At 55.3% G+C, this 21,982-nt stretch overlaps 1 protein-coding gene across 3 annotated transcripts; it reads right to left on the reverse strand.

Annotated features, from left to right (window-relative positions):
* Positions 1 to 898: 898 nt before the first annotated feature.
* SLC22A8 (solute carrier family 22 member 8) lies at positions 899 to 21,778 on the reverse strand. 3 transcript variants are annotated; one of them, XM_082660508.1, is made up of 11 exons: positions 21,681 to 21,778; positions 20,636 to 20,995; positions 7,576 to 7,679; positions 6,897 to 7,051; positions 6,253 to 6,421; positions 3,997 to 4,120; positions 3,670 to 3,785; positions 2,500 to 2,714; positions 1,681 to 1,789; positions 1,341 to 1,544; positions 899 to 1,252 (listed from the first exon to the last, which is right to left on the reverse strand). In XM_082660508.1, exons 2-11 carry the CDS (start codon positions 20,969 to 20,971, stop codon positions 1,048 to 1,050), a joined length of 1,737 nt encoding a protein of 578 aa, XP_082516634.1. In that variant the 5' UTR covers positions 20,972 to 20,995; positions 21,681 to 21,778; the 3' UTR covers positions 899 to 1,047. The 3 variants fall into 3 exon arrangements, with proteins under 3 accessions (XP_082516634.1, XP_082516636.1, XP_082516635.1); XM_082660510.1 differs by having other exon boundaries at positions 20,636 to 20,723; positions 21,681 to 21,756; XM_082660509.1 differs by having other exon boundaries at positions 1,015 to 1,262.
* Between the last annotated feature and the right edge of the window lie 204 nt (positions 21,779 to 21,982).

Consider the following 21,982-nt stretch of genomic DNA (forward strand, 5'->3'; position numbering starts at 1 on the left):
TATAGATACACATGTGGTATTTCCAAGGACAGGACTTGCTATAGACTGCATTGTAACACCCAATGTGATGGTACTAGGAGGTGGGGCCTTTGGGAGGTAATTAGAGTTAGATGAGGTCATGAGGGTGGGGCCCTCATGATGAGATTAGTGCCCTTAAAAGAAGAGAGGGCTTCCCTGGTGGCGCAGTGGTTGAGAGTCCACCTGCCAATGCAGGGGACACGGGTTCGTGCCCCAGTCCGGGAAGATCCCACATGCCGTGGAGTGGCTGGGCCTGTGAGCCGTGGCCGCTGAGCCTGCGCGTCCGGAGCCTGTGCTCTGCAACGGGAGAGGCCACAACAGTGAGAGGCCCACTTACCGCAAAAAAAAAAAAAAAAAAAAAAGAAGAGAAACCAGAAAGCTCGATTCATCTCTCTTCCGCCACGTGAGACACAGTGAGAAGGTATCTGACCATCTGCAAGCCAGGAATGGGGCCCCCACCAGGAACTGAGTCTGCCAGCACCTTGATCTTGGACTTCTCAGACTCCCGAACTGTGAGGAAGAAATTGTTTAAGTGATTCTATCTGTGGCATGTTGTTATAGCAGTCCAAGTCAACCAATAAAGGCTTGGCGTATACACACGTCAGTGTGCTCGCACTGGACACACGTGTTCACATCAGCCCACCTTGCATGTACCTGTGTGCCCATACCTGTATGTGCATGCCAGTGTGGATGGGCAGATGCACATGCTCACATGTCCATACCAGGCCCTGCCCCCTTTCCCACCCCTGTTCCTGAGCAGCATGGCTTGAGTTCTTCACTGTTGTTTATTGAAACCTCCCATTGAAGAAAGGGGTGGGAGCAAGAAGGGGAAGGGAGTGGGAACAATGGGGGAAGTGGTCAGTGGGGAAGGGCTGGACAGAAGAATGGCAGGGCCTGGGCTGCAGGGAGGGTGAGGGCAAGGTGGGGTGTGCAAAGGCCTGTGGCCAAACTTTTGAACTGGCCAGGGCTGGGTTGGGGAGCCCCGGTGGTGGTGGAGATAACTCCACCAAGCTCTCAGAGGACTGTGTCCTAGAAGCATAGTTGCACCCAGGACCCTCCCCAAGGTGCCTGTGGAGCCCAGAGACAGGCAAGGACCTGGCTGGGATTAGTCTCTGGAGGGCAGGGAAAGGAGGGTCTGTTGCCTTCAGTTGGGGCCCAGGCCCAGTTCACAAGGCTGCAGAGGGATCCTCTGGGATGCGTTTTCCGCTTCTGGCTCCTGCTTTGGCTCCTTTGCCTGCACGGACCTAGGGAAAGAGAGCTCAGGAAAAGCCCTGGGCTTCCCCAAGGAGGAGGACTGGTGGGGCCAGAAACAGGGGACTGACCAGTTTTCTAAGTCTTCAACAGTCTCTGGCAAGGGCCGATTGAGCGTCTCAGGCAGGAAGAGGGCTGCACTGCCTCCCAGGAGGGCGATGGTCCCAAAGATGACATTGGGGATGAAGGGCTTCAGCTCCCCGGTGATTTTCACCAGTGGGGCCGTCATGCTTCCCACGCGGGTCCACAGGTTATTTATGCCCATACCTGTTTGCCTGGGAGAGTTCAGAGCAGAGATTGGCAGCCTCTGTGCGGGTTCTCAAAAAACAGCTCTGGGGCCCCTGGACAGGGGCCACAATCCCACCTGCCCCTGTATCCTTTGGCTGGGCTGCTTCCAGGCCCAGCACCTACCTGATGACAGTGGGGTATAGCTCGCTCGTGTAGAGGAAGAGGCAGCTGAAGGAGCTGGACAAGCATCCCTTCCCAAACACAGCCAGTACTGTCCTCAGGGTCAACAAGTCTGCACAGGAAAGAAAAGGCAGTAGACTTGGGGGCTCAGGAGCCCCTGCGTGTTCTCACTCCTCAGAGACCTTGTCTCCCTCTTTGCTTTGGCTGCCGGGCAGCTCACATCCAAACTTAAAGCTGAGTAGTAGCCCCTCTGCTCTTCCCAGTGCTTCGCAGGCTTGTGTCCTGCTGCATTTGGGTTTTTCCCTGGCTCTGATTCCCTATTCTCATAATTTGTTGTATCTGTTTTTGTCCAAAAATATCTCCAGTCCCTTTGGAAGGATATAGGTGTATCAACACACAAACATCTATATAAAGTAAAAGTGGCTTTTCCAAGGTCATGGTGGAGGAGGTTGTGGGGTGTTCCTTGAGCACTGGGCTCTGAGGTTTCCCCATCCAAGCTTGTCTTCTGCAGCGATGTCACCCGGGCAACACCCAAATCCCGAGCAATTCCTCTCACTGTGTAGACACCACCATGCTTTGCCCTGAGTCAGATCTGAAAGGGATCTTTGATGTCATCCAGCCCACCTGTGTTATTTTCTAGACGAGAAACCTGAGCCCCAGGGAGTACAGGGAGCTGCTCAAGGTAACACAGTGAATTAGAGGCAGACTCAGCAGATCTGGCGTCCCTGGAACCCCGCTTCCCAGCCCGTGAGGCCCACAGACACATTGGTCTCACGGGTCAGCCTCTTTCGGAGGGTTCTGGGGGTCGACCCAGCTTCTCACCCGAAGGCACAAAGATGAGAGACAGGATGCATCCTCCTGCCAGGAGCAGAACGACGGCCTCCGTGGTGTGCCGGCCCAGATAGCTTATGGAGACCATAGTGATGAACTTGGCTGGGACATCGACCCCACCAAAGATGAGCTGGAGAACATAGAGGTTGACGCCAAATTCCTCCACACCCATAGCCAAACTATAGTAGGCAAAACCGGTGGAAAACCTGAGGGTCAGAGAGTGAGTGATTAGGACCCACAGCCAGGCGGGGGCCTCTCCCCATACTGCTCATTGGGTCACCAGGATGATGAGTAGTTTCATTTCTTGTCCCAATTGCAACAGATCGATAGGGGCTGCTTCAGTGGTGTTTTGAGGCCTCTGAGATTGTGTCTGGGCTCAGTGAGAGAGTGCTGGGATTGATTGGTTATGTCTGACATGGACATGGTCTAGGGTATGGTGACGAAGTGTCATATAATTGACTCCAGAGAATATCGGTCCTGGAGGGACTCTTGGAGACCAAAGGAGGCAGTAAACAATCTCTCTTTGTTGGGTAATGGTTTAACATTCAGATGGGGGAGGTGAAAGTCCCCAGGGCTGCACACATGGGTCAGATGCCTCCCCTCCCCCTCTCAGAATTGTGGGATCCCTTTTGAAGAGTTGCTGGATATACTGAATCCTTTTCACATGGGGGTGGCCAGGATGAGAAGGGCGTCAGAACCAGGTCACGGAAGGGACTTTGAAGGAGATGTGGGATGTCAGGCAAAAGAGAAGACTTAGAAGAATCACAATTTCTGTCGTTAAACCTTGAAGCCCTGAGAGCCAGGCTTGCTCTGTGGGGTCCCAGAGGGCAGAGCGGAACCAGTGGGGGGCAGGGACAGAGAGGCACAGCTCACATGGTAGGGATGTGAGCTGGTGAAGGTGTTTGGAGCATTTGCCCTGTGGGTGAGGTGGGTGTGACCCCAGGAGGAAGCAGACCCTTATGGCTGAACCTGGGTGTGGGGCAGGGATGCCAGAGACTTCTGGGGTTGGGGCTGGACTGGGGCAGCCCTGAGGAGGGGATCCCTTGACTCTTCTTGCAGGTATTTTAGGCCTTGCCCTTAGGTGAGCCTGCCAGAGGCCTTGTTCATGACCCCTGCTTGGCAGGGGTGCTAGGGTGTGGGCAGGGAGGGGTGGTGGGTTACCAGGCCAGGGAAAGACAGAAGGTCACACGGCGCAGGATGGGTGTCCGGAACAGGTCAGCTATGCTGTGTTTGGCCTTGGCCAAGGTGATCTCCTTCTGCAGGTTGAGTTTGATCTCCTTGGGGCAGAGGAAGGGGAGGGGTCCATTAGCGACCAGCTGGTGGGCAGAGGGAGAAGGGAGGGAGGTGCAGGCCTGGTGCCTTTGGAAGAGCTTGCTTAGGGCACCAGATGTAGGCTTGTGAGCAGGGGAAACAGAGGCAAGAGGAGGGGACAGTCCAAGAACAGAGCCCAGGTTCGTGCCCCAGGCCACAATCCCTCTGGGTCTCTACCTCCAGGCTGAGTGCTTCTCCTTCCTCCTTCTTGCCATTGAAGGCCGCCACCTGCCGGAATGTCTTCAGGGCCTTGGAGGACCTTCCAGACAGGATCATCCAGCGTATGGACTCTGGCAGCCACCTGGGGGCCAGAACCGAGTCACAGCGGCTCCCAAGCCCCCACCCCCACCTTCTTCTGAGAGGCTGGAAAACGATCAAGAGCCAGGGCCGCAGGCTAGGAGGACCAGAAACCCGAGCCGCCTTACTGCAGGTTTCATGGAATTTACACTTGGTCAAGCTCTGCACCTGGGCTGCCTGCAGCCGGCACAAATTCCAGAGATCTCTTCTTCCCTTTCCAGAAGAGCTGTTCCCCTGCCCCCGACCCCCGGGCAGCGTGTTATCCTTGGGTGTTGTTCTTAGCTAGGAGCCTCGGGCCCTAGGCCAAGGCAGGTGGGGCCTGGGGAAGGGTTGGCATGCTTGAGGCTGGACAGCTGGAGGGTCCTACACGTCCACGTCCCCAGCCGTCCTTGGGCCCAATTCCAGGTCCTGGGTGAAGCGGGGGCAGGGCTGCAGTCCCAGGGCCGCTTAGGAAGGGGGCTAAGTTTAGGGTTGTGGTCTAGGGAATGGGTCCGAGGACCCTTTGATTCTCCCTGCAAAAGGCCAACTCTGCTGGGTCGGGGGACGGTTTGCAAGCGCAACATGGGGCCTTGGGGTTGGCAAGCGTGTGGCCAACCTCACTCTCCCCCACCTTTGGGCTATGCTTTTGGGATTGGTTCACCCCTGAGCAAACCCTGAGGGTCACAAACTGAAGGGAAATGGAGGAGGCAGAGGCGTGGGGAGAAAGGAGGGATGCTTGGAAAAGTCTGGTCCCAGGTGGGGTCCGTTCCGGCTGTGGACCCCACAGGCACCCAGGACCTGGCTCCAGTGAGACCCTCAGGGGAGTGGACACGGGTCACCTGGCCTCAGACCTTTGGTCCTGCTGGTAGTGGCAGCTTCCTGGGCCCATTGCTACCTGCCCTCTGGCCTTGTGGTCTTATTTCTGCCCTGACAGTCTTCTCAGCCTGCGCCTACCAAGATGATGGGTGACTTCCTCCCAAATCCATAGCCAGGGGCTGGATTCCATCCTCCTCTCCCTGAGAATAATGACAACAGTGGCTTCCAATCAGTGAGCCTTCCTGTGGACCAGGCACGTGTAACTCTGGGAGAAAGGCATCGGTATCTCCATCTTGCCTAGAAAAATCTTGAGGCTCAGAGTGGGTGAGGCTTGCCCCAAGTCACCCAGTGAAGGGACCTGCTGACCATCTGCCCTTATTTTGCCTCCCACCTCTCGGCTCCCATCCTAGGCTGTGGACATGCCGAACTCCACTCTGGACTCTCGGGCCATCTCTCTCACTGCAAGATTGCCCGTCCCCTTGGGAGCTTATTCTCATTTTCAAATGGAGGCCCCATTCCAGTCCTGCGTCTTTTTGTGTAACCTTGGAGGATTGCTTCAGCTCTCTCATCCTCGGTTTCCTCATCTGTAAATGGGAATACTAATGTCCGCTTCACACAGAGATGCCGTGAGTGTTGGTATGTTGTGGGTTGGTGCCCAGAACAGGGCCTTGCACGTAGTAAGTGCCGGATAAAGGATCCTCCAGGACTTCATTTCTGCTCCTGGGCTTGTTCATTACTTCCTGTTCTTTGGGCCCAGCTATCAACTACCACCTACAGATGGGTTTCCTGTCTTCCACATGTCCTTACTCGGGGTCTCTGCCCCAGACCCCTTGATTCTCCCAGGTTCTCAGGTTGGAGCTTTCCTTTTCTTGATACCTCAAATCCAGAAGTCCCCACACTCTGAGGATTTCGCCTTCAAAATGCCCCTCAGACTCATCTCCCAGGCTCCTCTTGCCCACGCGGTCACTCCCCTGTGTCTCTCATCTCCACCCACTTGGGTGTGTCCGTCTGTGTGATTATGTCACGAACGGAAGTTTGGTCAGGCCCCTCAGCACCCCGGGCACCTTCAGGGGCGTCCTCTGTCCCTCCACGTGAAACCGAGGCCTCTCTGGCTTTCTGTGCTCTTCACAGCCGGACCCTAAGCCCCTCACCACCCGCCCAGCCGAGCGCTCCCTCCCCGCATGCCTCGGTGTGTGGTTCCTCCTCTCTGGAACGCCCTTCCTGACTCTGGGATGGGGTGTCTCGGGACAGACAGAGTCAGCCAGCCTGGTCAGGCATGGGCTCCTCCTGTTTGATCCCGGTGGCTCTAAGGAGGGGGCTGAAGAAAAGAGGGTCACATACCAGGACAACAGGAAGAAGGCGAAGAAGGGAATGGACACGGTTAACTGGAGCCAACGCCACTGGGGGATGGCGTAGGCCAGGCCAGGCAGGATGAACTGGCCACTGGTGTAGAAGTAACCGAGTGAAATCGACTTGATGGCCCGCATCCGGGTGGACACCCACTCGACACCTGCAGGAGGAACCCAAGGACCAGATTAAGACCCTACTGGGCGGTGGGCACCTCCTGAGAAGGGGCACCAGCTCCTGCCCCTCCGTTGGCTACGTGATCTGACCCTGATCCTAAGGTTTCATCGCCCTCATTTTAGAGATGCGGTGACTGAGGGTCAAGAAGGTAGGACTCAAACGTAGGTTTGACTGACTCCCAAGCCTGCAGCCTTGACTGCCTCTCCAGCGGCGGGTGATGTCCCTTGTTTGACCTACTTGCGTGTATGGGCTGAACGAGGTCATGTACCGGCAGATGCCAGGCCCGGGGGAGCCGCTGCTGCTGTGCTTGTTGTTACGTTCAGGGGGGGCCTCTGGGGTCTTGAGAGGGGCAACGCCTTGCCTGACCAAGGTCGCCCGGTGCCTGGGGCTGAGCCACGCTCTTGGCTTCAGGCTGGTGCTCCCCAAACTCCTGGTCCCCGTCCCCTCCCCCGGTGGCTCACTCAAGATCGTGGTGCTCAGGGTGATGCCCGAGATGCCGCAGCCGCACAGGAAGCGGAAGACTGTGTAGATGGGGAGGGTGGGGCTGAAGGCTGCGCCTGAGCCGCTGGCTGCCAGCAGCAGGTAGCTGCAGGTCAGGATGGGCTTGCGGCCAAATCTGCAGCTCGAACAAGAAGAGGGTCGTTAGCGGCTGTGAGCCGGCCAAGGGCAGTGACTCTGCGGGGCAAAGGGCTGGACCCTCCACCTCCCAAAGGGCCAGGCAGGGCGTGTAACTCCCTCCCCAGACAGAGCCTTGCTGGTAATTGCTTTTTTCTGTTGACAAGTTAGACGTTTGAGTTAATGAGTGATCTCCTCCACCCCCAGCTTAGCTACCTGAGCAGGGGTCAAAGGACATCTCCTCTCCAAGCCATTCATCCACCCACCTCCAGGGCCATGCAGCCACTACTGGGTCTGAAAACCCTGAGGCCGTTTCCCCGGGTCTGGGGAGGCTGGAAGACTCAAGCTGTAGGGGTTTTGGGGCAGGGAGAAGACTGTGTCCCCGAAAGGGGCTGGCCACACAGCAAGGACCATCTCTCCCCCCTACCCCAGCTCTTGGCCTCTTTGGGGGTGCATGGGTGTAATGGAGAGGGGCGGGGGGTCTCCATGGGTTGTGCCTCCCCTGGCGAGGCCCCCGCGTCTCACCTGTCAGACAGGTCTCCCAGCACGAGCCCCCCAATCAGTATGCCCGCCATGAAGATAGACTGGGCCATCTCCTTCAGTTTGTTGGAGCTGCACACCAGGTCCCACTGCGCAGGAGAGAGGGAGATCCACCCGGCCACCCGGCCACCCGGCTCAGCCCAGCCCAGCCTCTCAGCTGCGCTCAGCCTGCGCCCCCATGTGTGCGCTCCCTCTCCCAGCGCCGGTGCTTGGCTTCCCTGAGCCTGGCCCCTGCTCCCGGTGCTGCTTCCCCCTTCGGGCTGGCCCTGTGGTTCTGCAATGACAACATCCCTTCGGCACATGTGGCCTGCCATATGGCTCGTGAAGTCTGCTCAGCTGCCACAGCCAGGTCTGTCTTCAAGCTCCTCCAGGCTCATCTGCGTCCTGCGGTTACCTGTGTGTCTGCTCCCCAACTTCACTTGTGCAAGGCTGGTTCCTCTGCTTGCCCCCTCTCTCCTCCAGGGGCCACTCCCGCCGCCACCTCCCTCCATCCCACACCTTCAGTCTGTCTCCTGACTGCTCTGCATCGTCATTTGCTTATGTTCCAGTCTCTCCACTTAAAGCCTCTTTCCCTTCCACATTTGCTTCATTTCTCTCTTCCCTTCAAAGCCAGATCTCTTGAACAAGGAGCCATCCTGGCTGTCACCCCGTCCTCGTGTCCCACTCATTTCCCGAGTCTGCCCCCACCCTCCACTGAAACTCTGCTCCCCAAACCCAATGGAACCTTCTGTTTCCTGACCTGACTTCCCTTCGGCAGCCCGTGACCCCGCTGACCTCTGCCTCCTCCGGTCTTCCTCCTTTCCCTCCCTCTGCGGCCTTCTTTCTCTCTATCCCTTAAAAGTTCCCCAGGCCTCTTCGTGGATCTTTCTCTTTTTATTCACTTTCCCCAGGAAATGCCACCTGCTCCTGTGGCTTCAATGACTATTTTATGGTGAAAACTCGAAACCCCTCTCTTTAGCCCAACCTTTCTTCTGGCCTTGAGACCCATCGACTCAGCAGCCTACTTGAAATCTCCACCTGGAGGGTGTCTTTTGGGCATCTCAGAGTCAGCGAGACTTGCCACCCTCTCCCTGTAAGGTCTGAAGCACAGTGACTGGCAGCCCTTTTTGGACTCCTTCCTCTCCCATGTTACAATCGCTTCATCCTCCAGTTTCTAACTGTTTAAATACTTCTTTTTTCTCTGGCCGCCGCTAGCGGCATGTGGGATCTTACTTCCCCAACCAGGGATCGAACCCATGGCCTCTGCAGTGGAAGCGTGGAGTCTTAACCACTGGACCGCCAGGGAAGTCCTTTAATATTTCTCGAATCTGGATTCTTCTATCTCCATTACTGCTATCTTAGTGCAGGCCTCATCCTCTTATACTTGGATTAAGAATAACAGCCAATATACAGTAGAAATGAAAGCAATGGGACCTAATGAAACTTACAGGCTTTTGCACAGCAAAGGAAACCATAAACAAAATGAAAAGATAACCTATGGACTGGGAGAAAATATTTGCAAATGATGAGACCGATAAGGGCTTAATTTCCAAAATTTACAAACAGCTCATGCAACTCAAAACCAAAAAACAAACAACCCAATTGAAAAATGGGCAGAGACCTAAAGAGACGTTTCTCCAAAGAAGAAATACGAATGGCCAACAGGCATATGAAAAGATGCTCAATGTCGCAAATTATTAGAGAAATGCAAACCAAAACTACAATGAGGTATCACCCCACATCGGTCAGAATGGCCATCATTAAAAAGTCTACAAATAACAAATGCTGGAAAGGGTGTGGAGAAATGGGAACCCTCCTACACTGTTGGTGGGAATGTGAATTCGTGCAGTCACTATAGAAAACAGTATGAAGCGTCCTCAAAAAACTAAAAATAGAGTTCCCATATGATCCAACAATCCCATTCCTGGGCATATATCTGGACAAAACTATAATTAAAAAAGATACATGCGGGCTTCCCTGGTGGCGCAGTGGTTGAGAGTCCGCCTGCCGATGCAGGGGACACAGGTTTGTGCCCCGGTTCGGGAGGATCCCGCATGCCGCGGGGCGGCTGGGCCCGTGGGCCATGGCCGCTGGGCCTGAGCGTCTGGAGCCTGTACTCCGCAGCAGGAGAGGCCACGGCAGTGAGAGGCCCGCGTACCGCAAAAAAAAAAAAAAAAAAAAAGATACATGCACCCTTATGTTCATAGCAGCACTGTTTACAATAGCCAAGACATGGAAACAACCTAAATGTCCATTGATGGATGAATGGATAAAGAAAATGTGGTACATATATACAGTGGAATACTACTCAGCCATAAAAAAGAATGAAACAATGCCATTTGCAGCAACATGGATGGACCTAGAGATTATCATACTAAGTGAAGTAAGTCAGAAAGAGAAAGACAAAATATCATATGATATCACTTATATGTGGGATCTAAAATATGACACAAATGAACTTATCTACGAAACAGAAACAGACTCACAGACATAGAGAACAGACTTGTGGTTGCCAAGCAGGAGGGGAGCAGGGGAGGGATGGATTGAGAGTTTGGGATTAGCAGATGCAAGCTGGTGTGTATAGCATGGATAAAAAAACAAGGTCCTACCGTATAGCACAGGGAACTATATTCAATATGCTGTGATAAACCATAATGGAAAAGAATACGAAGAGTGTATATATGGGTAACTGAGTCACTTTGCTGTACAGCCCAAATTAACACAACATTGTAAATCTGCTATACGTCCATAAAATAAATTTTAAAAAAAGAATAACAGCCAATATATATTGAGGGCTTACTCTGCACCAGGCACTGTTCTAAGTCAGCACTTTCCATGCCTTAATTTTTTCAGTCATCAGAGCAACCTTACGATGTAGAGCTGCTGTCATCCTCATTTTACAGTTGAGGAAATTGAGCCCAGAGGGTATTATCGGCAACAGTCTTCTGACAGGTCTCCCAACCTTCGACCTCAGTCCTTCCTTTCTTTCCCTGGTAACCTGAGGGGCTTTTCTGAAGCACCTCTCGCAGTCAGCTTGCTGCCTTGCCTAAGGCACCCCCTGGCTTCCTCTTGCCCTCTGGGTAAAGAGAAAGCTCTGTTAACACAGATTTATGCAGCCCTCAGGCTCTGGCCCCTGCCCACCTGTCTGGCCTAACCTCCCGCTAATCCCCAGCACGCACCCTTTGTCCAGTTGTCCTGAATTACTTGTGTAATGAAGTGAAGAAGCTCATTCACTGGAAATGCCTGATGAGAATGTTTTGGAAGCAAAACAGTGCGGGCAAAGGACCACACATCCCAGGGAGCTCTTTCTGCTTTCCTCCCGGGGAGCGAGGGGGATTGGGCGAGGGTGAAGTCTCCAGGTCCTCCAGCTTGCTCACAGTGGCCCAGAGTGGCCAGCAAACCCAGGGCTCTTCTGGCTGGAAAGGGAGCCTGCATGGTACATGTGTGGGGATGGGGGAGGGAAAGGAGTAGAGGAGGAAGGGAGGTGGTGTGAAAGGAGTAGGCCAGCGGGTGTCTAGAGAGACATTCTGTACTGTGTAGCATGCGGTGTAAAGGGACAGGCCATCCGGGAGCGAGACGGGGCCGTGTAATTCTTGACAGTGACGTGTGAGTGGAAGAAGTGGATGCTGCTTCCGCTTCATTTGAGTAAGAGGGAATCCCTGGCCTGGACTTGCGTGCTTTCTCCCTTCCTGTTGGTTAGGAATGGTGGTAACTAGAGCAACTCTGGAAGCCACGTGTTGAAGATGGCGGAGCTGCTGTGTGTCTCGGTCCCCGAATGACCTCGGAAGGGGACTGGGAACACAAGAGCATGGGACCAGATATAGAGAGAACTGGAGAGATTTTTTTTTTTTTTTTTTTTTTTGCGGTACACGGGCCTCTCACTATTGCGGCCTCTCCCGTTGCGGAGCACAGGCTCCGGACGCGCAGGCTCAGCGGCCATGGCTCACGGGTCCAGCCGCTCCGCAGCATGTGGGACCTCCCCGGACCGGTCACGAACCCGCGTCCCCTGCATCGGCAGGCGGACTCTCAACCACTGCGCCACCAGGGAAGCCCTGGAGAGATTTTTAAAGGCATCCTGGAATTTTGGGGGGGAAGGGAAGATATTTTGAGGGATTTTGGCATGCTTTCTGTGTTAAGAAAACCCGTAGCTGGTCTCCATTCTTCAAGGTGTTGAGAGAGTGATTTATGTTTCCTTTGCCCCTGACTCCATGCGTAGGCCTGGCCACGTGGGGTCCGTGGTTGTAATCAGGTTTTCACTAGTGATCCTACAGAAGCTTCAGGCTATTGTGTTCCTCTTTGCTTTTGTACTTGATATCTTCCCCTACTCTAGCAAGGTTGTCAGTCCTTCAAAAGACACGTCAAGATCACTTACTCTGGTGCCAGAAGCATCTTTTCTGGCTGCCTGGTACAAGCAGGTAGTCAGTAAATATTCGTGAAATGGATACGTGGCTGAGAAGCACATCCAGACTCCCAGTGCAATTCCTCATTTCTCCTTCCACACTCAGCATCCCGTTCTTACCTCGAAGAGGACACAGATTACATAGCACGCTACCTGCCTATGTGCTTGTCTATCTCTCCTGCATTCCGTAACCACACCGAGGGCGGAGACATCTCATTTGACGCTTTAACCCCAGCAGCTAGCAGAGTAGGTGGTTCACAGTAAATGTTAAATGTTTGTCCAATGAATCATTAATGGGGTTGCTATACATAGCTTACCGATGAGGCCCAGAGAGGAAGAGGTAACCAGCTGACTGGAGGGAACCGGTCACTCAGCTTCTATCTAGCCCATGGCATGGCCTGGGCTGACCTCTTGTCTATCGGCTTTTGGCGGCTCCACATAGAGTTCTTGCTCCCAATATCCCCTCCAGTGTTCTTGGCCTTCTTTTTCCTTTCTTGGAATGTTTACTCCTTAGGGAGCTGGATTCAGGAAGGCAAGAACAGGAAGCCCACTGCGGTGTCTTCCTGAGTGATGATATACCAGGAAGGTGGTGGGGGAGAAAGAGAGGGCTTACTCTGCTCCGGAGCAAGCTTTGCAAATGATGCCATAATAAACCTATGAAGTGGGTACTATTATTTTATTTTATTTATTTTTATTTTTTTGCGGTGTGCGGGTCTCTCACTGTTGTGGCCTCTCCCGTTGTGGAGCACAGGCTCCGGACGCGCAGGCCCAGCGGCCATGGCTCACGGGCGCAGCTGCTCCGCGGCATGTGAGATCTTCCCAGACGGGGGCACGAACCCGCGTCCCCTGCATCGGCAGGCGGACTCTCAACCACTGTGCCACCACGGAAGCCCAGGTACTATTATTATCTCCATTTTACAGACGAAGAACCCGAGACTCAGAGGGTAAATAACTTGCCCAAGCACCGCTTTGGTTCATTTCAAGGCAGAGACTCAAACTCAGGTCTTCTGGACGCCCAACTAGCGCTCTGAGTCCTGAGCTGCCGGAGGGAAGGCTCAGTCCATGGGAGCTGTAGCCATGCGTCACTATAAAACATAAGCACAGGATGGGCTGGAGTCATGGTCAAGGAGGCAGCCAAGGCCAGAGCCAAGGGGGCTGATCTGATGTCAGGCCCAAAGGGTGAGGGACAGGCTCAGGAGCTGGAGCGGAGCAAAATCATAGGCCAGGAGGCCCCTCAGACGGCAAAGAAGAAGGCGTGATGTAAACGGTCAGGGCGAGCCACGTGTGATCAAGGATGGGGACCCTGCTCCGTGTGTGTGTGTGTGTGTGTGTAGGCTGACTCTGCCAGGGGACCCCACACATGGTCCGTACTCCCTCCAGAGCAAGGACAAGGGGAACAAACTTCCCTAGATTTGGGGCCTTTTAGCTCCAGTTTAGAACTTGGGGAGAATTGCTCTGCCTCTGTCTACTCTTGGACCTCTGATGGAACCAAGGCTGGGACGCAACGGCCAGAGAGCCAGGTACCTGGGAAGACTCAAAAAGGCATGCGTCTCCAGCTCTGCCACTTAGTAGCTGTGAGTTCCTGGGCCAGTTACTTAACCTCTCTGGGGCTCAGTCTCTTTATCTGTAGAATGGGGGTAATACTAATACCTGCTTCTCAAGATTGTAAATAAAATAAGGAATGAAGAGCACCCAGCACCATACCTGGCAAACAGTCGGCACTCTGTGTGATAGTGTTTTATTATTATTGTCACATGTCATTGTAAGGCCTGTGCTCACAGGGACATGTGATGCAGTAGAAGGGGCGTGGATTCTGCAGTCAGGACCCCCATCCCTCTTCCTACAAAAACTTGATTTCACCATCATGGCTGAGAGAGCCACCTTCTGGATCTGACCCCAGTGTATTCCTCTGTAAAAAGGGGCAAAGTTCACAGTGGCCATAAAAGAAGATTAGCAGGGTCGTGAAAGAAGGAAAGCAAAGCACCCGCCCAGGGCCCTGCACACGGTAGACGTTCACCTCGACCCTGGAGAGCCCAGGGGATGGCCCCGGGCTCCTCTTGCCTGCGATTACAGCTTCCTAGGTGAGGGCTGCCATGGCGTGGGGTCAGGCTGGCCCAGACACGTGGCTGAGCTGGGGCCCCCTGGTCATTACGCAAGAGTCAGATTGGAGGCTAGGAAAGGGGAGATGATAGGACGGGCGCCCAGGGCAGGGGCCAGGGTGAGCAAGTAGGGGTGATGCAGGAGCTCAGCTGGAGACAAGAGGTGGACAGATGGTCTGGGAGGTGCGCGGCCTGGGGATTTGGGGGTGAGCGTGGAGGAAGACCAGACACTCGGCAGGGGAAACTTCCAGGGTGGAGACCCGCTTTTGGGAGGACCACTGAGTGGGATCTCTGCTTCTCCAGCGGCTGACTTGGGGCCTCCAGGGACCTGTGTGGGGAGACAGGATTTCTGTGGCCCTGGAGACAGGACGGGAAGGCCCAAGGCCCAGAGAGTACTCACAGGGGCCTCAGAGGGAGGGCCTGCTCATCCAAGGCCAGGCCCGGGCCTTCGAGGGCTGCAGGGTTGGGTTTCCGGAGCCCCCAGACTGAGCCGGGCCCCCACAGGGCTGTATTCTGTGGTGTGGAAGCTGTGGGCTCCTCTCCAGGGAATCCAGAGTCCACAGTCCTCACTCCTCACACTTTCCAGACTTAAAAGAAAGGCCTTTGTTTCCTCTTAACGTCCTGGTAAAGCTCCTTCTGAAAAATTCCTACCTTGTCTCTGCTGAACCCAGAGAAAGGAATGTGTGGTCACCTCTGCCAGCAAAGCTTATGGGATCAGAAGGGGGAGGGAAACCCCCCGTGCTCCTGGCTGGACCCAGCTCAGCCCTCCCACCCTCGCCTCCTCTGCAGGGAAGGTCCTTATTATCCCATTCTACAGATGAGGGGACTGAGGTGGGGAGGGAGATGACTCACCGGGTCCCGGCTGTCGGGGGGTGGAGCTGGGCCCTGCGTGCTGCCCTGTGCTGGGTTGGGGGGTGGAGTGAGACAAAGCCCGGCCGCCAGGGTGAGCTGGGAAGAGCTGTGACAGCTGATTCTCCTTTTACTGGGAGTCCCCCTACTCTTCTGGGGGGACTAACCCCCTACTTCTCAGGACATCTCTATTCATCATGACCACCACAACAGCAACAGTGGCAGCAAACATTAGCTGAACACCTTGTAGGTGCCAGGCCCTGTGCTAATGCTGGCCTTGCATTATCTCTTTTAATGGTCACACTTGTTCTCTTACCCCATTTTACAGATGAGGAAACTGAGACTTCTGGGGTTGTAACATCCCTAGTAAACAGCAGAGTCAGAATGTGAACTCTGCTGCTTGGCCCTGGCTCATGGTGCCACGCTGTCCACCTGGCAGATGGCTCCTTGCCTACTAACCAGGGTCACCTGGACTGAGTTGGTTGCCAGGTGCTGTCTTCCTTATTACCACCCTTCCCTCCAGGACTGGCACACCCAGGTCCCTGCCTCCACGCCAGAGACACACCCCTAGGTGAGCCAGCCACTGTCTTACCTCCACCCCGTGAGGGACCGGAACCCCACCCCACCCCAAGTGATGGAGCATGGATTTGCCACGGCTTGAACCACAAACAGAGAGGGTTTGACCTTGCTGTGCTGCTAAGAGCACCTGGCTGGGTCTGGCCACTGACATTTCCCTGACTGGGTGAGGACCCTGATCAGGGGTTCTCATGGCTGAGAGTCCTCAGGGAGCCTGGGCCTGACCAGGACCCGACCCGGAGAAGGGGGCAGACCTCAAGGCCTGGTGAAACCCCGCATATTTGGGATGCAGATTCACATGGTCCTAACAGCTGGAATGGTGACTGGGTGCTCAGCGGGTACAGATGTGAGCTGATGCTTGACGGGGTACAAGACCTGCAAGCTGGGCCTCCCTGGTGGCGCAGTGGTTAAGAATCCGCCTGCCAATGCAGGGGACACGGGTTCGAGCCTTGGTTTGGGAAGATCCCACAGGCCACGGAGCAACTAAGTCCGTGCACCACAACTACTGAGCCTGCACTCCAGAGCCCGCGAGCCACAACTACTGAGCCCATGTGCCACAAGTACTGAAGCCCACACACCTAGAGCCTGTGCTCCGCAACAAGAGAAGCCACCGCAATGAGAAGTCTGCACACCGCAACGAAGAGTAGCCCCTGCTCGCGGCAACCAGAGAAAGCCCATGCGCAGCCACGAGGACCCAAGGCAGCTAAAAAAAACCCTGCAAGCTCTGCTCTTGGCCAGGCTCCCTGGAGCTCAAGGTGCACCCTGGAGGGGAAGACACTTCCCAGCAGTCAGCACTGTCTGAGTCCCTCCTGCCGGGCTCTGAGGGCATATGGCCTTCATTCAGCATTAACTGAGCGCTTCCCAGAACCTAGCCCAGGGTGCAGTGGTCGGGGGATGCAGTCCCCAGGAGCACAGGGTGGGGAAGTGGGGGCAGGTGGCTCTGGAGCCCTGCTGCCTGGGTTTGGCTCCCAGCTCCAGCATTTATAAGATGTGGTGCCTTGGGCCAGTAACCTGTACCTTGGTTTCCTCATCTGCAAAAAGGACATAATATAGGTACTAACCTCAGAGAGTTGTTGTGAGGATTAAATGAGTTCATACGAGCAAACTGATTAGAGCCGTCTGGCAAGGGGTTAGCACACGGTAAGGGTAGCGATGGTTATTATTTCGTTGCTCCCTGTAGGATTTTTGTTTCCTCCTCTAGGTTCTGGAGGACACGGACGGTGGCTTTACCCCTTCTCTCTGTCTTCCAGGGACCAGACGTACAGCAAGTTGCCCACACACCTGGAAACTTAGCTACAGATATTGGGGCATTTCCACGCCCCCCACCCCTGCCCTGTTCCTCACCCCTACATCCATTTAGTTCCCGAGTCCCAGAGATTCTGACCCCCAAACCTCTCTGGTATTTACTCCGACTGCCCCTGCCATCTGTCATCTTGGTCCTGGGTCCCTGTGGCAACCTGCTAACTGGTCTCGCAGCTGCTGGACCAAAATGCTCTGCAAGCTACTCTCCGCCCTGCAGTTGGGGCAGGAGATAGATGGGCCCCAGGCTGAGCAGCCGGAGTTCGTCCCCTGTGGACAGATACGCCAGAGTAGCAGGAGGGAGGAGAGCTGAGCCCTGTCCAGATAAGAGATAAAAGACTGCATAGGCCTCATTCTTGAAGCCAAGGAGACCTTCCCAACTGTACGTGCTCAGAAAGGCTCCTTGAAGGTCAACAACGGAGGGGGCGCCGCTCCATAGTAAGTGACCTCAACCTACCCACAGGCCTCTTTGCTAGAATCCATCTTGGCTAAGAGATGCGCGCGCACACGTGGGAGGACCCTGAGATAAACAAAATATGGACTCAGAACCAGGCAAAGTGAGATGAGTGGCCAAAGGAAACCCGGAAGAAATGCCCCATATAAGTGATTCAAACTACCACAAGGGGGCTTCCCTGGTGGCGCAGCGGTTGAGAGTCCGCCTGCCGATGCAGGGGACGCGGGTTCGTGCCCCGGTCCGGGAGGATCCCACATGCTGCGGAGCGGCTGGGCCCGTGAGCCATGGCCGCTGAGCCTGCATGTCCAGAGCCTGTGCTCCGCAACGGGAGAGGCCACAACAGTGAGAGGCCCGCGTACCGCAAAAAAAAAAAAAAAAAACTACCACAAGGGTGCAACTCTCTCTCTGAGTTGGGCCATGTGTCTATCCACATGTACCCTTTTACCTCCTAATAAATACTTTACTTGTTTCACCACTTTCTGTCTGTGTGGGAATTCATTTCTACAGAGCCGAAGGGCCAGGGCCTTGTCACTGGCCACCGGTCTAGTGACTAGGATTCAGCGCTCTCACTGCTGCGGCCTGACTTCAATCTCTGGCTGGGGATCGAGATCCTGCTTCAAGCTGCTGCTGTAGGCCGAGGCCACCCGAGATCACAGAGTGCAGATCCTTAGAAGGCGATCGGAGCACGCCACACTCCTGCATAACACCATGCAACGGCTCCCTGTCGCCTTCGAGACAGAGCCCTTCGCCCCGGCATCCACGGCAGGCCCTCCTGCTGGCCCGCTTCCTCCCTGTGTCCCTGGCCTCCGCAGCCCGCTGCCCGCCTCTCCAGCCCTCCTGAGTCTCTTGCAGTCCTTACTGCTTTGCTCTCTTTATGCTCCTGTGACTGTGCATGTGACTCCAGGCACTCTGTTCCTTTCGCCTGGGCTGCACTTGCCCGCATCAGCCCCCGCCCTAACCCTGACCCCTCCTTCACACTCAGCTCAGGCTTTGCTGACTCCAGTGAGCCCCCCTGGGTTCCCCCTCCAGGCAGATTCCATGCCCCTCCTCTGGGCTCCCCGAGCACCCTGAGTTTATAAAGCTCGTATCCATTCATTACACAAATATTTATTTCACAGAGCGCCTCCTCTGTGCCAGGCACTGTTCCAGCTGCTGGGGATACAGCAAAGCAGCTGAAAGCCCCTGCCCTGGGAAGCCTGCATACCCCACCACGCTGCTGGCGACTTTCCTCACTACAGGTGAACACCTGGAGGACAGGCAGGGCTCATGAGTTCCTTGAGTCTGTGTCCTCAGTACTATGAGTGTAGCTGTCAACAAATGTTGGATGCTGGGTGTATTTCAGGCACTGGGCTGGGTGCTGGGGAGAAAAAGTGCATAGGACAGGGATGGAGTATCCGGGGCTATGAGAGGCAGCAGATGTGATGGTTAGGAGCGTGGCTCTGGGGCAGGTGCCTGTGTTCAGATCCCGAATCTGCCTCTTACTAGTGGCGAGAGCTTGAACAATCTCCTCATTCTCTGTGTGCTTCAGTTTCCCCATCGCAACAATGGGCTTATCATACTATCTTTTTTTGTTTTTTTTGCAGTACGTGGGCCTCTCACTGTTGCGGCCTCTCCCGTTGCGGCGCACAGGCTCCGGACGCGCAGACTCAGTGTCCATGGCTCACGGGCCCAGCCGCTCCGCGGCATGTGGGATCCTCTGGGACCGGGGCACGAACCCGTGTCCCCTGCATCGGCAGGCAGACTCCCAACCACTGCGCCACCAGGGAAGCCCTATCATACTATCTTATAATGGTGTCAGGAAGGTTAAAAGGGTTAATATGTATAAAGCGCTTAGGACAGTGCCTTGCGCGCAGTCAGTGCTTTATACAGAAAGAAATATTCACTAGACAAATGAATAGCAATCGTAGATTCTGAACATAGATAGTCCTGGATTCAAATCGTCTCTCTGCCAGGTCCGAATCATATGTGATCCTGGGAAAGTCATTGAACCAGGCTGAGCCTCAGTTTCCTCATCTGAAGGTACTAACAATACTTCCCTCACTGAGATGCCATCTCCAGGGATTCCAGGAGCCCACGCTCATAGTGTGCCCAGCACAGGACTGGCACCAGGTAAAGACTTTGAAATGCATCTCTTCTAATGTGGCAAAAGCAAGATCCTGCCCTCGAGGGGCTCATGGTCCCCGAAGGGAGAATGAAAACACTGGCCTCTGCTCACTGCTCAGATGTCACCCCCTCCAGGAAGCCTCCCTAGAATCCCGTGGTCCCCCCACTCTTTTGTACTGCCACTGGACCTTCACTTCCCTCCTCTCAGTCTTAGTTTTTTTTTGAATGAAAAAGGAGATAAAATCACCTTCAACAGAATATCATTGTGGGAATCAAAGTGTGGGAGACAATGTCTGCCAGAGGCCAAGACGTGCCTGACCATTTGTGGATCCTCAATAAATGCCAATTCCCGTTTCGCTCTCTTCATCTGACCATGGTCTCCAGGTCATTCGAGAGCCTGATTTAACTCTGTAACTCCTGGAGATGGTGGGTAAAAGAATCAGTGAATAGGGGCTTCCCTGGTGGCGCAGTGGTTGAGAGTCCGCCTGCCGATGCAGGGGACGCTGGTTCGTGCCCCGGTCCGGGAGGATCCCACATGCTGCGGAGCGGCTGGGCCCGTGAGCCATGGCCGCTGAGCCTGTGCGTCTGGAGTCTGTGCTCTGCAACGGGAGAGGCCACAGCAGTGAGAGGCCCGCGTACCGCAAAAAAAAAAAAAAAAAAAAAAGAATCAGTGAATAAATGAGGATGTGAATGAATGGGAGATGAACACATAAGTGACGGCAGGAGAGGATGAGATGTTTTCTGGGTCTGCTCAGGCATGTTCCAACCCTCACCTCTGTCCATCCCCTCCTCCACACACTGTCCCACCTTGAGACCTTTGCACAAGATGGAATTTTCCTCCTTTTCCCCATTGCCTGGCTAAATCTTGCTGGACTCCCTTATCTCTGCCCAAGGTCACTTCTTTAAGGAAGCTTCCCCTGGCCCCTGCCCCCAGCCCAGGGGTAGGCAGTAGTCTAAGGTCACAACCTTAAGTACTTTGAAGTTGTAATTTGACATTTCTTTGTGTGGTCCTCTCGTTAATTGCTGTTACCCCTGCTAGGCGGTGGACCCCGTGGGAACAGGGACAGTGCATTTTTGTATCCCCAGAGGTTGGCACTGCGCCTGGCATAGAAAGGACTGTTTGCACTCTGAAAGTGAAGAGACGGAACCTTTAGGTTGGTGTGTCTCTGCACCCAGGTCCTTCCTCTCTGCCTGCCCAGTGCCCTGTCCCTGGGTCTCATGCTCCCCTGTCCACGAGTGTGGGGTTCCTGCTGTAATCGGAGGGAGAGGGCTGGCCTCTGGGCATACCTCAGTCACAATGGAGTCCCTGGTGCTGACGTCGTAGGTCCAGCCATCCAGGCAGGGCTCGGTGGCCCCCTGGGTGTCATTGGGCAGGCTGGCGTTGGGTGGATACACAAAACGGAGGCACGGCTCAGGCTTCTCATTCAGGCCCATGGGGAGCACCCAGGGCCCCGCGGAGGCGTTGGGTGGCGGGCGACAGTGGTGGGCGGGGGTGGCCGCCGTGAAGATCTGCAGCAGGTTGTGGTTGGCCATGCTCAGGATCGGGAGGCCGAGCAGGACTGTGTGCAGGAACTGGAAGGGCCCTTTGCTGGCCACGCGGTCAACGAGCTCGGCGAAGGTCATGGCACCGGACAAGATGAGCCAGAGCTACGGGTGGGTGGGGCACCAGGCCGGGGAGAGGGAAGTGCGCACGGGGGTGAGGCGGGCAGGGGGATGGGTGCGGAAGCACAAGGGGGAGGGTGTGCCCCGGTGTATGTAGAAGTGTGTGAGGATGTGGGGCTCAGCTGTGTGTACCCACAGATTTGCGTGTGGATGAGGATGTACCCAACTGCGCCTGCAGACGTGGGGTCGCAGGTGTGGTGTGTGTTCACGGCAGTGTCTGCTGGGATGTGCACATTTAGGCTGGAGTGGAAGGGCACAGCTGTGTGAGCACGGGTGTGTCGCTGTGTGCGTGTGGGGACTTATGGGTGTGAGTATGTGTTCAGCCAGGCTGGTCACACGTGCTGCAGGCATGGGGCAGTGCAGGCCAGGCCGCTGGGACCAAGGGGCCCCGTCTTGGACGTTGTCCCCACAGGATGGATGTCAGGAGTGAGTGGGAGGGGTCCCTGGTTGCCTCCAGCAGACACAAAGGACTGGCGGAGCTCAGGTTGCCTGCTGGGAAGGTCTCCCCAAGCCCCGCGCCTCCTGGTTTTGGGGATCCCCTGGGGCTGGGTGCACCATAGCAGGGCAGCAGAAAGGGGCCAAGCAGATCCCAGAGGGCGTAAGGGGCTTGGTCAGTTGCAGTGCGGAAGCAAGGCCTGGCCTTGGGGGCTTCCCAGGGGTCCCTCCTCACCTGGTGGCTGGGCCTGGCTCCTCCCTCTGGCGGGGTCGGTGGCCGATGGGGCTGAAACCCTTGCTCTGACCCAGGGTCCGGCAGCTCTGTGTTTTGGCAGCCCGGCTCCAACAAGCTGTATTTGTACCTTCCCCAGGGGAGCTTATATAAGGCGTAAGCTCTTTCCCAGGCTAATGTTTGACTTTCTTTGGGGGATTAATGACACTGGCAGGGCCAGGGCTGTGGACCCACTAAGCCCAGCTTTCCTCAAAGGGCTGCCTCAGCAAAGGCTGGTGTGGTGGCGTGGCGGAGCCTAGTGGGGG

Source organism: Grampus griseus (assembly GCF_964374135.1).
Source record: "Grampus griseus genome assembly, chromosome: 8".
Classification (NCBI taxonomy): domain Eukaryota; kingdom Metazoa; phylum Chordata; class Mammalia; order Artiodactyla; family Delphinidae; genus Grampus; species Grampus griseus.

Excerpts from the sequence above, each read along its gene's own strand:
- SLC22A8 (XM_082660508.1), bottom strand. The coding sequence starts at position 20,971 with ATGACCTTCGCCGAGCTCGTTGACCGCGTGGCCAGCAAAGGGCCCTTC. Across the intron at positions 2,715-3,669 it reads TTCTGTCTTTCCCTGGCCTG|GTTTTCCACCGGTTTTGCCT; the intron begins GTAACCCACCAC and ends TCTGACCCTCAG. Across the intron at positions 1,545-1,680 it reads CTATACCCCACTGTCATCAG|GCAAACAGGTATGGGCATAA; the intron begins GTAGGTGCTGGG and ends GAACTCTCCCAG.